Raw genomic sequence first — 14942 nt, forward strand, 5'->3', positions numbered from 1 at the left:
CATTCCGTGCGAAAGAAGATGAAAAACTATCAATAGTGTTACAGCGTTCGAATACTTTTGTGAGACACTTATCATGAATGTTTGTAATTAATGTATCATAACTTCTGTCTATATTATTGAATCGTTTTCAAATTTTACTAATGTGATCTTGAGACTTTCCCATCACTATAGATACCAAATTGTTTTAACAAATTAATTTAATATACCTCACTTTATTAAAAATTGCAAATGTTCAACTTTGTAAATGTTTTATACTTTTACAGTAACAATTATTCAGTTGCTATTGATACGAAAACATTCTGTGCATTCTTCCAAACAAAATAATATAGATTGTTATTACATTAGGTGTTGAGGTTTTATATATCTTTGAATAGAGAGAGTAAACGAGTGGATGAATGTATTATAGAAATTCTTTTATTCAAAAATGTTAGAAATTAGGATTTCCAGTAGTTTCTATTTTATATGATAATGTATTGATAGATGGATCTATTACAGTGGATTAAACAGAAAACAGCAATTATTTAACGTGAACTTAATGCAGTAGTGTAATATGACAACTTTCGATTAACGACTCAGTTCTCGACTCTCCGGTGGCTAACTGAACGATCAACGACTGCGATGCCGAAATATGGCCATTAGGCCTATTGAAGTTTTCCGACTACTTCGGTTCGTTGGCATATGCGCTTTATCGTCGACATTGTCTGTATGTCGGCGATCTTTCTGCGTTATTAGAATAGAGACCAAAGAAGCCGCTGTATAGAGAATCGTTGTGCCAAAAATTAAACACTAAAGATGTAGAGTTTTTCTAGAAGTGAGACCCACATCAACACATTATAAACATTTAAATATGTTGGAATAATAATTAAAATGGAACGGATATCTAAAATGCATCATTTTTCAATCTATTTCAAAAACGAAATTCACGGATCATTGATACTAAAGATTTAAGAGAAAATCTAATCATACTATGCAATTGTTTTTTGTTTTATACTTATTATTTAATATCGCAGTAACCGCTTATATGGGTTACTAGCAACATAAGAGGTAAGTTTCACAAGTTGTTTTACAACATAATATGCCTTAGATAATGTAAATAGTAGTTTTTACATTAATTCTTTATCCTTTAACTTATCTTTTAGGTTGTGCTATATATTGAATTGTTATCTCTGAGGAGAGCATTTCCTGCAGTGTAAGATGATGTATTCTACTATCTGATATACTGTGCACACAAATTGCAGGATAGGAGAGGTTTTAGTCGGTAAGAGTCCAACACTACCCCATGTGTCCATGAGGATTTTCCCACCTTAAAAAAGAAACGGAAAAGATCGCAAGATAGAGCTATTCTTTTTCGAAGACATATTTGTGCGTGAGTATATCCTATTGTATATCTTGAGATTGTAAGTTGATCGTGTCGTGACGTTGAGCGTGAAATATAATTTTCAAGAAAATCATCCTTAGTCGATAGTAGTAGTGGTTTTAAGACTTCCACAAAGGATTTCCATCCTTCATTACAAATTTTCTTTTATTTCCTTCTTTAAGTAGGGGAGGATGATTCTCGACGAAGCTTTTATCGGAGATTGTAGAATGAGTTATTTTGGCTGTTCTTTTCCACTCCTTCATCACCTTCGATACCTTAGAGTAGATATTATTGTGATTGATTTATTTCTGTGGATAGCTTTGGTATAAGATTTTTTACATTCTTAGATGGAGGAGTCGTTTGTTCACTAGTTTTAGATTTTCTGTATGTCATTTACAAAGTCCCAAAAATAGTAAAACATCTATTTCAATTATTTTACTATTGCGTAGTATTACATATTTTAACACGTCAAGTTCACAAAAAAAAAAAAAGAAAAAAAATAAATGATGGAGTTTGACTTTTATGATCGATTAATAAGATATAATTGCATAACCAGTGCCGTTTTGAGCTTTATAACCTTCAGTATATATGTGTGAATAGTTCGTGTATGTTCCTTCTATTCATGGATTTTACGTCTAGTAGATTTGTATTAATATTTTTTTTTTTTGTATGCCTGCTTAAAGTGGTGTTGGATTCTATTATTGACATGGTCCAAGGAGGAGCGTTTGAACAGTATGGCCTCACATTTATTAATACTTATTTAAGTTTCCAAGTGAAAATAGCCTTGTACCTTAGAGAATTTTCTAGAAGCTGTGTCATTAACACTGATGGTTTATTGTATTTAATGTAAATAAAGTCATTAGCGGATTCTATTACGTCTTTAGTTGTGTGGCAGTAGGTTGCTGATGATAGAGCTTAAACAAGGTGGGAGAGTTTATTGTCCCTTACTATAGATCATCTCGGATTACAGATGTTCTTTTTAATCTGGTAGAATCATCTGATACTACCAATGTTTTCTCGCGAACCGTGTTTTAAAGAAGTCATGTTATGACATAATTAAGTTATGTAGAATAGGAAATCCTTTTTCCCTGTCCAGCCATATCATATCGAAAGTTTCCTCTATGTCGATAAATATAACGCTGATGCAATCAGCGGCATTTGTGGGCCAGCAGATGTTTGAAGTGAATTTGGGCCACGTGTTGCAAGATACCCATAGAAGATTATGGCTATTGAAGTCACCACGATAGAATGATGAATGGTTCCAGTAATTCATTTATTGTATGAATTCTGGTAATCTACGTGATTTAGTAATTGATTTACAAGATGAATTTTGTTTCCTATATTGACAGACATTGCATGTGTATAATCTTATAGGAGAAGTAATTTTAGCGACTATAGTTTGGAAACTAAACGTGACTATGACTTCTTGAATGTTGTTTTTTATGAATGCATGTGGTACAATTTTAAAAAAGATTTTGTAATTTTTTATCATGGGTTTTTATTTGTGAAAGTTGTTTTTGTAAGCAAATTATTTCTGGTTATAATTTCTTAATTAACAATTGCAGATGCTCTAGTCGACTGTAAAAGCCATTGAAATTTCATTGGACAATACGAAATAACATTACTGTAAATTGATTTTCGTTTAATATTTGTGATGAATCTAACTCCGAGAATCAATTTGATGGGGATTCTATAGAGATGGCATCGTGAGTAACTTATGATGCATGGAGATCTCCTTTTAAATAGATTTTTAACTAGACGATGCAGCCTGTTTTTTTTTTTTTTTTTTTTTCAAGAATATATACGTGTGCCATGCGCGGTGCCCCAGCAGGACAGTTGGCTAGAGTACCAAGCAGCTGTCGAGACAATTCATCTCGTGAGTACACGTATCAGGAAAACCGTACCAAGATAAATCAAACTTCAACAGATAAATACACGTGATGCGTGTTCAACAGAGGAGTTCGTGAAAATACCATCATTATTAACACTCGGAAAGATCATTGTAGCATTGTAGATTATTGTAGCAATGTAACTTAGGAATCTTACTGTTACCGTACCGTACCGGCTAGCATATTTTCCATGCTAATCGTTAATGTAAGCCGTTAATTTGTAATTGCCTGTCGTGACTCTATCAGATACTGATATCCATTCACTAACACTATCTTATCGACACCAGACTTCATCGATAATACCTTTGGTCAACAACAGCTTTGATTGGCACCAGCTATAATTGATTAACAATATTTAACACAAGGAAATAAGAGAGAATTTTTACCGATGTAAGTTTATTGCTGTAGATAATTGATGGCGATCCGCCGTGATGTGGCCGAATGAAAAAAGCCTAACACAAAGCAGTATTTTACTGTGTTCACCTTTCTAATGCAGACCATAAGCAATTAAATGGCTAGCAATTAAATAAGTTTTGGTTTAATTAATTTCATTTATATTATTTTCAGAAGTATTATTATTTTTTTTAATTTTTTTGGTTTCAATTAAATCGTGTTAGGTTTGAGTATCAATTCTGTCTGAGCAGCTGAGCTAGACAGACGTGAGAAAGTGTGCTTCGGTGAGAGTGCAGCAAGCAGTGAACTTCAGTGAACGAAAAAAGAACAAATACTGACAAATGGTAAAGCTACAAAATGCAACAGCAAATACCACCTAACAAAATAACGAACAAAGATGAAATATATTACATAAATAAAGCTACAAAAGAAATGGAAACGATTCAAAACCAAGAAGAAAATAGCTACGATGACGAACTATCATACCATGATGAACACTGGAAGACGGCAACAGCGCATAAAAAGCGTAAAATAATATCAGGCTCAAGCGCCATGAAAACATCACATACAGAAAAACAACAATGGCTACAAGAAATCCCACTCCCAAATTCCTTCGGTTCACTAATAGAAGAAATAGAAACGGACCCAAAAGGAAAGGTCACAACTTATATCACTAAACCACTACCGATTTACATAGATGCACAAATAATAGATCCACTAATCGAATTATTGAACAACACTGCTGGGAAAGAAAACTACAGTATAAAACAATTGAAACTAGAACAAGTGAAAGTACAAACAAAAACTCCAGAAATGTTGAGAGAAGTGACGATAGCATTAAAGAAGAAAAACGCTGGGTATCGTACATACCAGCTCAAATCAGAAAAAAGCAGCAAAATAGTAATTAGATCATTTCACCCAAGGACAAACACAAAAAATATATGTGAGGAATTCGCAAATATCGGACACCAAGCAAGAATAATAAATAATATAACCAGATATGATACAAAACAGGCATTGCCACTAGTTCTAATAGAAATCGAGCCTAAAACCAACAAGAAACAAATCTTCGATATTAAGGTCTACATAAACATATGTACGGTGTCAACAATACGTAGACAAAAAAAACTGCTTAACAATAGAAACCCGACGTGTGTCAAATATGCAGAAAATCACGAAACAACAAACTGTCCATACACAGGAAAGCTGAATAAAGTAAAATGCTGTAAATGTAATGGAAACCGCCCAGCAAGCTATAAAGACTGCGAAGTTAGAAAACAACTACAACGAAAACTGTTTCCATCGCTTCCAAGCAGAACATACGGCAACTATCCCCCATAACAAGAAATTGCAGAACCAGAGCCAACACCAAATGTACAAAAAGTACCGAACACTAACCATAGAAACATCAACATCTTTGGTAGCCAAAGTTGTGCACAACTAACTAATCAAACACCAACCTTAAACAACCAAAATAACAACAATAACGATGCTACAGAAATCAAGAAACTGCTCAAGCAATCCATCAAAAACTCTGAAATGCTAACAAAAATGATATGTGAGCAAAATGCAGTATTCAGATAACAAACGCAACAAATTACAGTCATACTACAATTACCTACAAACATGTTAAGCAAAAAATAGAGATGGACACGTTGAAAATAGCAGCTTGGAACTACAATAGTCTACAACAACGGGCCATCGAAACTAAAACATCTCTGTATAACAATAATAGTGACATATTACTTGTTTCAGAAACACATTTCACATCAAAAGGCTATATGAAAATACCATATTACACCATCTATGATACCAAACACCCCTGATGAAAAGCACACGGAGGGGCCACAGTGATAATAAGAAACGATATCAAACACAACTTACATAGTCAAATTAGTCAGGAACACGTTCAAGCAACCACAGATACAATACAAACTAACAGCGATTACATCCAGATGTCAGGAGTATATGCACCACCGCAACACAAATTTTTTTTTCTTTTTTATTTACGTTTATTTTACAATCAATTCTCGTTGGAGAATTTTAAGTAAATTTATCTGGCGTGGTACTATGACATGATTAATAGGTTTCTACTTGAACCTAGTGCTTAAGTCTAAGGTGTAATATCTTTTTAGCCTGCGGATCTGTTCCGACGTTTCAAGTGGTTGAGTAATTAGAAGGTTTTGGTAGTTGTTAACTCTTGTGCTATGTCTATTGCTGAATTTGGATAATTCTTTTTTGACTGTGGGTATTTTGAGGTCGTGATGTATTGTTTTGTTGGTGACGTACCAAGGTGCATCTATTAGGAATCCTAAGGTTTTCGATTGGAACCGTTGAAGAATTTCTATGTTGGAATTACTTTCTGTTCCTCATAGTTAGATTCCATAGGTCCAAACAGATTATAATATGGCCTTGTATAATGTAATTTTACTTTTCGTGTTTAAATTGGAACGTCTGCCGATGAGCCAGTAGAATTTTTTTAAATTTTGCTTTGAGTTGTTTGATTTTATCTAAGATATGTTTCCAGGTCAATCTTCTGTCCAGAGTCATGCCCAGATATCTGACTGACTATTTATTTGGAATAGGTATATTGTTTATCGTCACCTGTGGGCAAGTTTGTTTTAGTAGCGTGAAAGTTATGTGGCTAGATTTGTTTTCGTTGAGTTTGAAGCGCCATTTGTGGAACCACTCTTCCATAGAGTTGAGACCTCGCTGGAGAGTAGAGGAAGAAATTGTCGGGCCTGAGTGGGATGGTAATAAAGCTGTGTCATCAACAAATGTCGCTGTCGTTATCTCTGTTAAGCTTGGTAAGTCTGCAGTGTAGATGTTGAAGAGCAGGGATCCGAGGACACTACCTTGGGGTATATGCCAGCTTCTATTGGAAATGTTGAGGTTATAGCGTCCAAGTGTTTTAGCATGAATCGTCTATTGGTTAGGTAGGATTTCAGGATGGAGTAATATGTGTGTGGTAGGGTTTTCCTTAGTTTGAACAATAGTCCTTCATGCCATATTTTGTCGAATGCCTGCTGAATGTCTATAAATACCGCAGTACAATATTTTTTCTTATCTAAGTCTTGGGTGATCTTGTGAGTTAAACGATGAATTTGCTCTATCGTAGAATGTTGCTTTCGGAAACCGAATTGGTGATCTGGCAGAGTTTTTAGATCATCTAAGAGTGGAAGGAGTCGTATCATTAGCATCTTCTCGAATAGTTTAGATAAGGGGGAATAAGATTAATTGGGCGATAAGAGCTGGTTTCATGTATTGGTTTTCCAGGTTTGGAAATGAGAATAATCAATGATATTTTCCAAGTCTTGGGATAGTATTGAAGACGGAGAATTGCATTAAAGATGGAAGTGATGATTGCAATCCCTTTTATGGGAAGCTCCTTAATAGCTTTGTTACTTATCAGATCATGCCTCGTTGCTTTTTTGGGATTTAGACGACGGATTAATTCTATGACTTCTTGAGATAAGAAAAGCTCAATAGGAGGAGATATCTGGAAGGGAGAGTGCAGGTATTCAGTTATTTCGTCTGGGGGAATATGGTTTGAAGACGTTAGTTAAATGATTAGCAAACAAGTTAGCTTTATGTGTAGGGCTACGCGCGCATTCACCTTCCGGACAGCGAATTGGGGGGATTGTTGGCGGAGGATGAGAGAGTTTCCTGGATGCCTTCCATAGTGAGTAGTTAGAGTCAGCTGTGGGAGATAGATTGGCAAGGTATTTTTGAAAACAGTCGTTTCTATAGTTTCTGAGAGTTTTAGTGCATTTTCTTGTTGCATTATTTAGCTTGCGCTTGTCGTCGGGTGTTCTATGACTCTACCATATTCTTCTAAGTCTGCGTTTTTCTATTATGTTTTCTAATATGTGGTGGGGATATTCGTGTTTATTGTCGAAGCTCTTCATAGGTGTGGAAGAACGGATAGCGTTCACTATGCTGGTGTTTAGGTATTCGGCGGCTGCTTCTAAATCTTCGTTTGTTTTTAAGCGAATTGCGACTGATGTTGTATGATTGAAGATTTCCCTAAAGAGTTGCCAGTTGGTGAGTTGGTTGTGAATAAAGTCATTAGGTAGATTTTCAATAATTATTGAATTAATTGTTGCTATGACGGGTGAATGATCTGAAGAGAGTTCCGCCAGAAGAGTTGATTTGGATGTATCTTGGCGAAATGTTTTTGGTTATGAAGAAGTCTAGTAGGTCAGGTAGTTTATTAGTGTCAGTGGGTCAGTAAGTGGGTTTATTTGTACCGAGGTAGTTAAGTCTGTTAGCGTTTATGGATTTGAAAAGGTTTTTGCGTCTTACTGTGATAAGTCTGCTACCCCATTGGGTATGTTTAGCGTTGTAGTCTCCTCCAGCTATGAATCTATTGCCCAGGCTTTCGAGGAATTTATCGAAGTTTTCTGTGGAAATAGAACGTCTAGGAGGACAATATACTGCCGATGGGGTGATTGGACCATGCCAATCTTCTATCGCTACGTTTGTGGCTTGGAGGTAGTCCTTCTGGAATGATGGAAGCTCATAGTGTTTTATGCTGGTCTTAATGATAATTCCGATGCCGCCGTGGGCCTTTCCACTGGGATGTTGGGTAAGGTAAAAGTTATAATCATTTATTTTCAGATAATTTTTATCGGTGAAATGAGTTTCAGATATGAGCATTATATCGATTTGTTTTAAGAAGAATTCTAGTTCGTATTTGTGTTGAGCTAGACCGTTGTCATTCCAAGGAGCTATGTGTAATGGTTTTATTTTACGTCGCAGTGTAGTTTGCTCACAAGGAGTGTAAGCAGTGATAGCAAGCTTTTAAATTGCTCTGATTGTTGTTCGACTAGTTTTTCGAGCCTATCGAGGTTATTTGTGCTTTGTGGACTGGGAACTGGGACTGGAATATTTTGGGAATTTTCATTATGGATTATCGGTCTGCTTTGTACTCCTTGAACTACCTGAGCATGGAAGATTTAAGGAGTAGATAGTTTTTGTGGGCTAGGTGTTGGAATCGTGAGGTCCTTTACTCTGGATTTGGGGTACTTGTTGTTATGTAAGATCTTGTAGGCTGAGCAGCCTTTGTTGTTCGCAGGGTGCTTTCCTTGTCAGTGGATACATTTTGCAGGTGTTTCTGCTTATTTAGTGCATTGGTCTGTAGAACGAGGACCTGCACATTTGACGCAGGAGTAATTGCGGTTGCAATATTTTCGCGTGTGGTCGTATCTCTGGCACCTTTTGCACTGAACTATCTCTTTTTTTGTAAAATGTGTTCCGAATTTTATTACTGAGTTCATTAATCAGTTGATATTATAAATTTCTTTGTTGTTTGGTTTTTGCTTTAAATCTACAAAGAATAAAGATAGTGGGCTTTTTGTGATTTTGTGTCTTATATTGCTGATATTGATAACTTCATGGCCAAGATTTTGGAGTTCATATTTCAGTTCGTCTAAGTTAGCAGAGTGGTGAATGTTGCGTAGTACCACTCGAAAGGGTCTTTATTGTTTTAGTTGATAAGTGTGGAATTTAGAGTCCAGGGTTTTTAGCACCTTTGTTAGTTTTCTATAGGAGTCTGGATTAGTCGGCAGAATTTTAACCTGATTGTTTTTGATTTTTTTGCTTGGTTTTGCAGTTATAGAAGGACTAAACGCAAACAAATTAAAAATAACTCCCAGTCTTGAGTTTAGCTCCGATCATACACCGATAATAATAAAATACACAAGCAAATCAATACTTTATAGCAAATCAGAGTCATTTTGCTGTAAAAGCACCAAATAGCAAACATTTAAAGAACTAATCGAGAGCAAAATCAACTGCAATATTCCACTACAAACACCCGAACACATTGAACAGGCAGTAGCAACATTGATAGAAATTATACAAGAAGCAGAATGGGCAACTACTATTCATGAACCAAACAACAGGCAAACAAAAATAATTCCAACAGACATTCTTGACGAAATCAGAAGAAAAAGGAAAGTGAAAGCAAAATGGTAAAAACATAGAAAACGTGAAAACAAAAAACATTTAAACAAACTTGCAAAGGAAATAAAAAGTAAGATAAAAGATCATAATCATAAGGAATTCTCAAAATTTCTAGAGGTACTCTCTGCGCACGAGAATGTCAACTACTCTCTATGGAAAACCACGAACAAAATAAATAAGCTATATTTTCTACCAGTCGTGGGGAGACGCGATCGCGAGAAAGCGCGTCAATGGGAGTCGTAAATTCCCGTTACGATTATAATAATCGACACTACGAACAGGTCGATCCCATTATTTCTTTTGCGATAATAGGGGTAGTTGATGTCGTATAAGACTATGATTAACAGGTTATAAAATCTATATTTCCAACAACTTAGTACAAGAAAGAGTTACGCCGTTTCGTAAGATGTAAGTATCGTAGTACGTATCGTAGCGTAGTAAGTGTCGCACGGACCATCTCACGCGACGTAACAGAAGACAATAAAACTAATCCCAATAATCAGAAAAGCAGACAACAGATGGGCCAGAAGCAACGAAGAGCAAGCTGAAGAATTCTCCAACAATCTTTGTAACACATTTATTCCAGATAATATTAACAGCAGTAAAACCAAATGTCATTCAGTTGAAGATGCACAAAATACTAGTACTGCAACTAGTCACTACACCGTACCTAATACAACAGTACAAGAAATTAAAATCATAGTCGGCAAAACAAGAAACAATAAAGCACCAGGAATCGACCTAATCAATGGTAAAATCTTAAAAAACCTTCCCCCAAAAGCAATACGTTTAACCACAATAATATTGAATGCAATTTTAAGAATCCAATACTTTCCTAATCTATGGAAGCTAGCACAAATCATAATGCTACCTAAGCCAGGCAAAGATCCACAACAAACTACTTCTTACAGACCAATATCACTACTTCCTATGTTTCCCAAAATACTAGAGAAAATAATATACGATCGGCTAAAACCAACAATAGAGAAAAAAAATTAATGCCAGGTCACCAATTTGGATTCAGAAACAAATACTCCACGATAGAGCAAGTGCACAGGCTCGTCAACGAATTTACTAACAACTGAAAAGTAACAATACTCTTCATGGACATCGAGAAAGTATTTGACAAAGTGAATCATGAAGGCGTACGTGACCACGATCATGTAACATCAACCACATCTCAATCCACATGAGAGACCAGGCCGCACACCGAGGGCAAGGTGGCAACTAGATGTCTACACATCCTTGCTGCGTACCCTCAATATTCTTAAGGACCCATCATAAATCTTGGCATTTTCATAGTTAAGGTCCTCAGACCAAAAACAAACATCTTCTATTTCGAGTGATCTTTACATTTTTACCTACTACGGGAAGATACGGGAGAGTTAGTTTTCTCACGTTGGGTATCTTCCGTTAGCAACTTTCTCTGAAGGGCGATTAGCAACCTTCCTCACCCACCAACCTAGAAAATCAGCCTATTGACAGCGAAGTCTATTTCCCTCACTCTCCTAATGAAAACTTGTCCTTAACAAATCAGTTCTTTTCGAATCCTTAGATCCACGAATCACTAGCTTTCCTCCGCCACAACATCGTCACTAAACTTTACTGATTTTCCAACTTTCGAACAGTCAACATCTTTTTACCAGGTTTCTAACCTTAGATCTGTTGCCTAGTCAATTTATATAAACTTTTTAGAGTAAAGTGTAATTTATACGTGTCAATTCAGTGTATACTCAATTGTGATTATTGAGTGCATAATAAAGTGCAACAAAAAAGAAAGTTAATAGTTGTGTTAAGGCTCAACCTTCTTGTTTTTTTTATAATCTGAGTTGTGACTTGTGATTTTACGTGACAATCGCAGACGCCTAACGAACGCGCGCGTAGTGGGGATATCGAAAGACGACAAAAGAAAGAACAAATAGATTAAGAAGTCGAGACTGAGAGTCGAGAGCGAACAGCCGTAAGCGAGAGTAAATTGTAATCCATATAAGTCGCGAGGCGTGACTTGTAACGAAACTGTTAATCCAGTTAATAAACACGCCATTAAAAGTAAAACGCTGAGTACTTCCTTGCCACCATACACGTCCAACCATCTCAAACTAATATGAAATTAATAATGAAAAAAGCTGTTTTCAGAGCTACAATACTTTTATAAACGTGAGAAAACTTTAATTCCCACAGATCATTTCACTATCTTTGAGATTTCTCTCATTGCATTTGAAGTTCACCGTAATCATCTTGCGCAAAGCTTACAATAGGAACTAGCGCTACAGACTCTCATCTGGAATGACAATTGTTTTCACACTAAAAGTAATATTTAGTACAATAGAAATAATGATGTGCTTATTAGATATCTTTTATTCAGAATAACACTTCAAATTAACTTGCAGAGTGTGGTTTCCCTATAGGAAAACTCTTTAATTAAGAAAATTTCAAATTTCAATAAACTTCAAATTTCATTTATCAATTTGCAAAAAATCGAGATTCCAATTTTATTTTGAATTAAAGTGAAAAAGATTTACGTGAAAATTGATAAATAATATTTACAAAATCTAACAAAAAGGTCACAATTTTTAAAATATTAATCAAACAGATAAACTTTTATAAAGTCCTTCCACACAGTCATATTCCTCATTTAAAAACTCGAAATTCGTCCATTCATACCATTCTTATATCTGAATTAATTTCCGAGATATTATTATTAGATTTCATTATACAAAATATATAATATTGACCCCAACTTTGAAAACTGTTTTCATCCTCTAAAGATAGGCGATAGTCGATAAAAAAATACGTGTCGAATATTGTTTTCGATATTGTATATCTATCTATAAAGATTTATCACAATTGGTGTGTCACACTTGAGTAGTATCCGTTACAAGTTTTATTTAAAATTATACTAGAGATCAATATCATAAAAAGAAGTTATCTGAGTACAAGTACTTATTAAATATTTCATACGTAATAATGTACAAAAATATTGAATTTGTTAATAAGAATAATTAGAAAAAAACGCAAGGCACAATCAATTTACTTAAAAATTTTGATCTATACAATACAAAGTAGTAAACATAATTACTCGAAGGAATTTATTTCGAGATGTACATATAGTTGTACATAAGCATTCTTTAGTTCTTTTATTGTGTATTAGAAGACCTTGTAGTCTTATACTACTTTATACGATTATTGATTATTGAAATTGATTAAAAAAAAAATTAAAAGTAAGCTTATTCGGAAATGTACAGAAAGTGTCCTATCTGGAATTTCAGATTTATTTTAAATATAATAGATCTTTAAACACACGATTCTAATATAATAATAGAATTTTAAATATATGTACGTCAGGGAAAATTGGATATTTTACATTTATTTAATTAACATGTATTAGAATATTTGTAGAATATATCCCTTTAACAACACTAAATGTTTTAAAATTTAATTTAATGGAACAAAACTCTATATAGCTCTATAAGCTCTATCAATTCACTAAAATATATTATGCCTGATTTGTATAAATAGTTAAAATAAAATGTTACGCAATTACAAAAGTACTTACAGAAAATATAAGAAAACATACCATGGTGTCCTATATTGAACTTTTGTATTACTCGTCACTGTCTCATTATAAACACTAATTGTTAGTCGGAAAACTGCCTTCAAATGTGGCTCGTCCATACAAGGAAATGCTCGACGTGCATACACCGGTGAAAATTGAGTAACTGCTATCCATCTAAAATTTTTTTATTTTCACAATCATTTGAAACAATCTTTCTGTGAACAATTACTATAGCGTTGCAAAAAAAACGTAATTAATATACTTTGTTACGCCATTTTCGATGTACGAGCTCCTGTAAAATCCAAATACATCATCTCGTATTTCACCCTCGAACTTAATCGATAACATATATTCATCAGATTCCAATCTTTTCTCAGTTTTTAGTACATAAAACTGCCTTTCTGGATCATGAAATTGGCATATAATTGATTCACGAATTGAAGGAAATCTCCATCCGTCTAGAATTTTCATTCGATAGAGATCCACTTCTTCTTTTATGATACGTAAACCATCACTATGCACTACAATAGTGCTTGTTGGTTCCAGAACTTTCAGGTATATCGACACCAATCCAAAGTACGTGAAATTTTTCTCATTTTTGTGTAAATGAACAATGTATTTCGTTGGAATGACTTCTTTTGGAAGTCTATATGACAAGTAATTAATATTACTTTGAGATACATTTTTGTTGAATAATAATAGGTTATCAGAACACACGTTGAATGGTGTCACTAATCCAAACGCGGTAATTAAACATAGAAGGATGCAAAGTTCTAATTTACACTTCACGATATAAAAATTACATTTTATATTAGACATGATTTCACTTTTAGCTATATCACAATCATCACATGAAGTTCCAAACAGCTAATAACGTCGTATCGTGTGGCGTTCAACACGAATGAGTCCACAGTAATTTCTTTTATCTCTAGTTACAAGTGTTGAAGCTTGTGATAACACAACTCTTCTCAATCGTACATCTAATCTCATCTTAACCGACTTGTAGGATACATGGAATTGTTAATGTATAAAATTAAATTATCGATGAAATATATATCGCCCTTGATTTTAAAAATTTGGTTCGTAACAGACTATTTCATCATTAACTTACTTATAAATTGAAAATTAATTTAATAGGCAAAAGATTTTGATTATAGAGTATTCATCAATTTACATATCATGGAGGAATTTGATTTAGATTGAGTTTGACCCATTAGTTGAAATTTATATTTGTTGATATCCTTTATTTCCAAGCTCAGTTATTGCTCCGATAGTGGAGTCTTACTAATGTTATATAATTATCCCCGTAACTTTTATCGTAATTAAATTATTGATAAGATAACAAATGTTTATTTTTTTTATAGAACGTTGTCTCAACATTGTACGATGAAATTTTACTGTATTCCAGTAATAAGACAAATCTATATATCAAGCAAAATTTGAGAAAATAATATTCTAATTTTAAAGTATTACATCATAGTTTATATTAAGCATTATATTATTATGATATCATAACTTTAAGGTAATGCTTTAGAAGCTAACAGATGGCGTCAATGTTAACTACTTTTATGAAGTATAGCGCGTCTGACAGTCTCATAAATGTAAGTTCCGTAGCAATAAAAGTTTCCTTTTTATTATCATTATTTAATTTATACTTTACAATTTGTCCAGCTGGACATTTGGTAAATTTTTCTAGCCTAATTGCTAAACAACATGTGGATGGCTACCCACAGCGGGATACCATCTTCGAGTCTGTCTATTTCATTTCTTTAGTGAGTTC

At 34.2% G+C, this 14942-nt stretch overlaps 1 protein-coding gene across 1 annotated transcript in view; it reads right to left on the reverse strand.

The window, feature by feature from the left end:
* LOC132904515 (aminopeptidase N-like) overlaps positions 1–14024 on the reverse strand; it is a 74929-nt gene extending 60905 nt beyond the window's left edge. The window contains exons 1-2 of the mRNA XM_060955083.1: positions 13425–14024; positions 13184–13336 (exon numbers count right to left, since the gene is read on the reverse strand). Coding sequence (XP_060811066.1) covers positions 13184–13336; positions 13425–13981 — 710 coding nt within the window. The 5' untranslated portion in view covers positions 13982–14024. The remainder of the gene's footprint in view (positions 1–13183; positions 13337–13424) is intronic.
* Positions 14025–14942: the final 918 nt, after the last annotated feature.

The sequence above is a fragment of the Bombus pascuorum genome, chromosome 2, assembly GCF_905332965.1.
Source record: "Bombus pascuorum chromosome 2, iyBomPasc1.1, whole genome shotgun sequence".
Taxonomy (NCBI): domain Eukaryota; kingdom Metazoa; phylum Arthropoda; class Insecta; order Hymenoptera; family Apidae; genus Bombus; species Bombus pascuorum.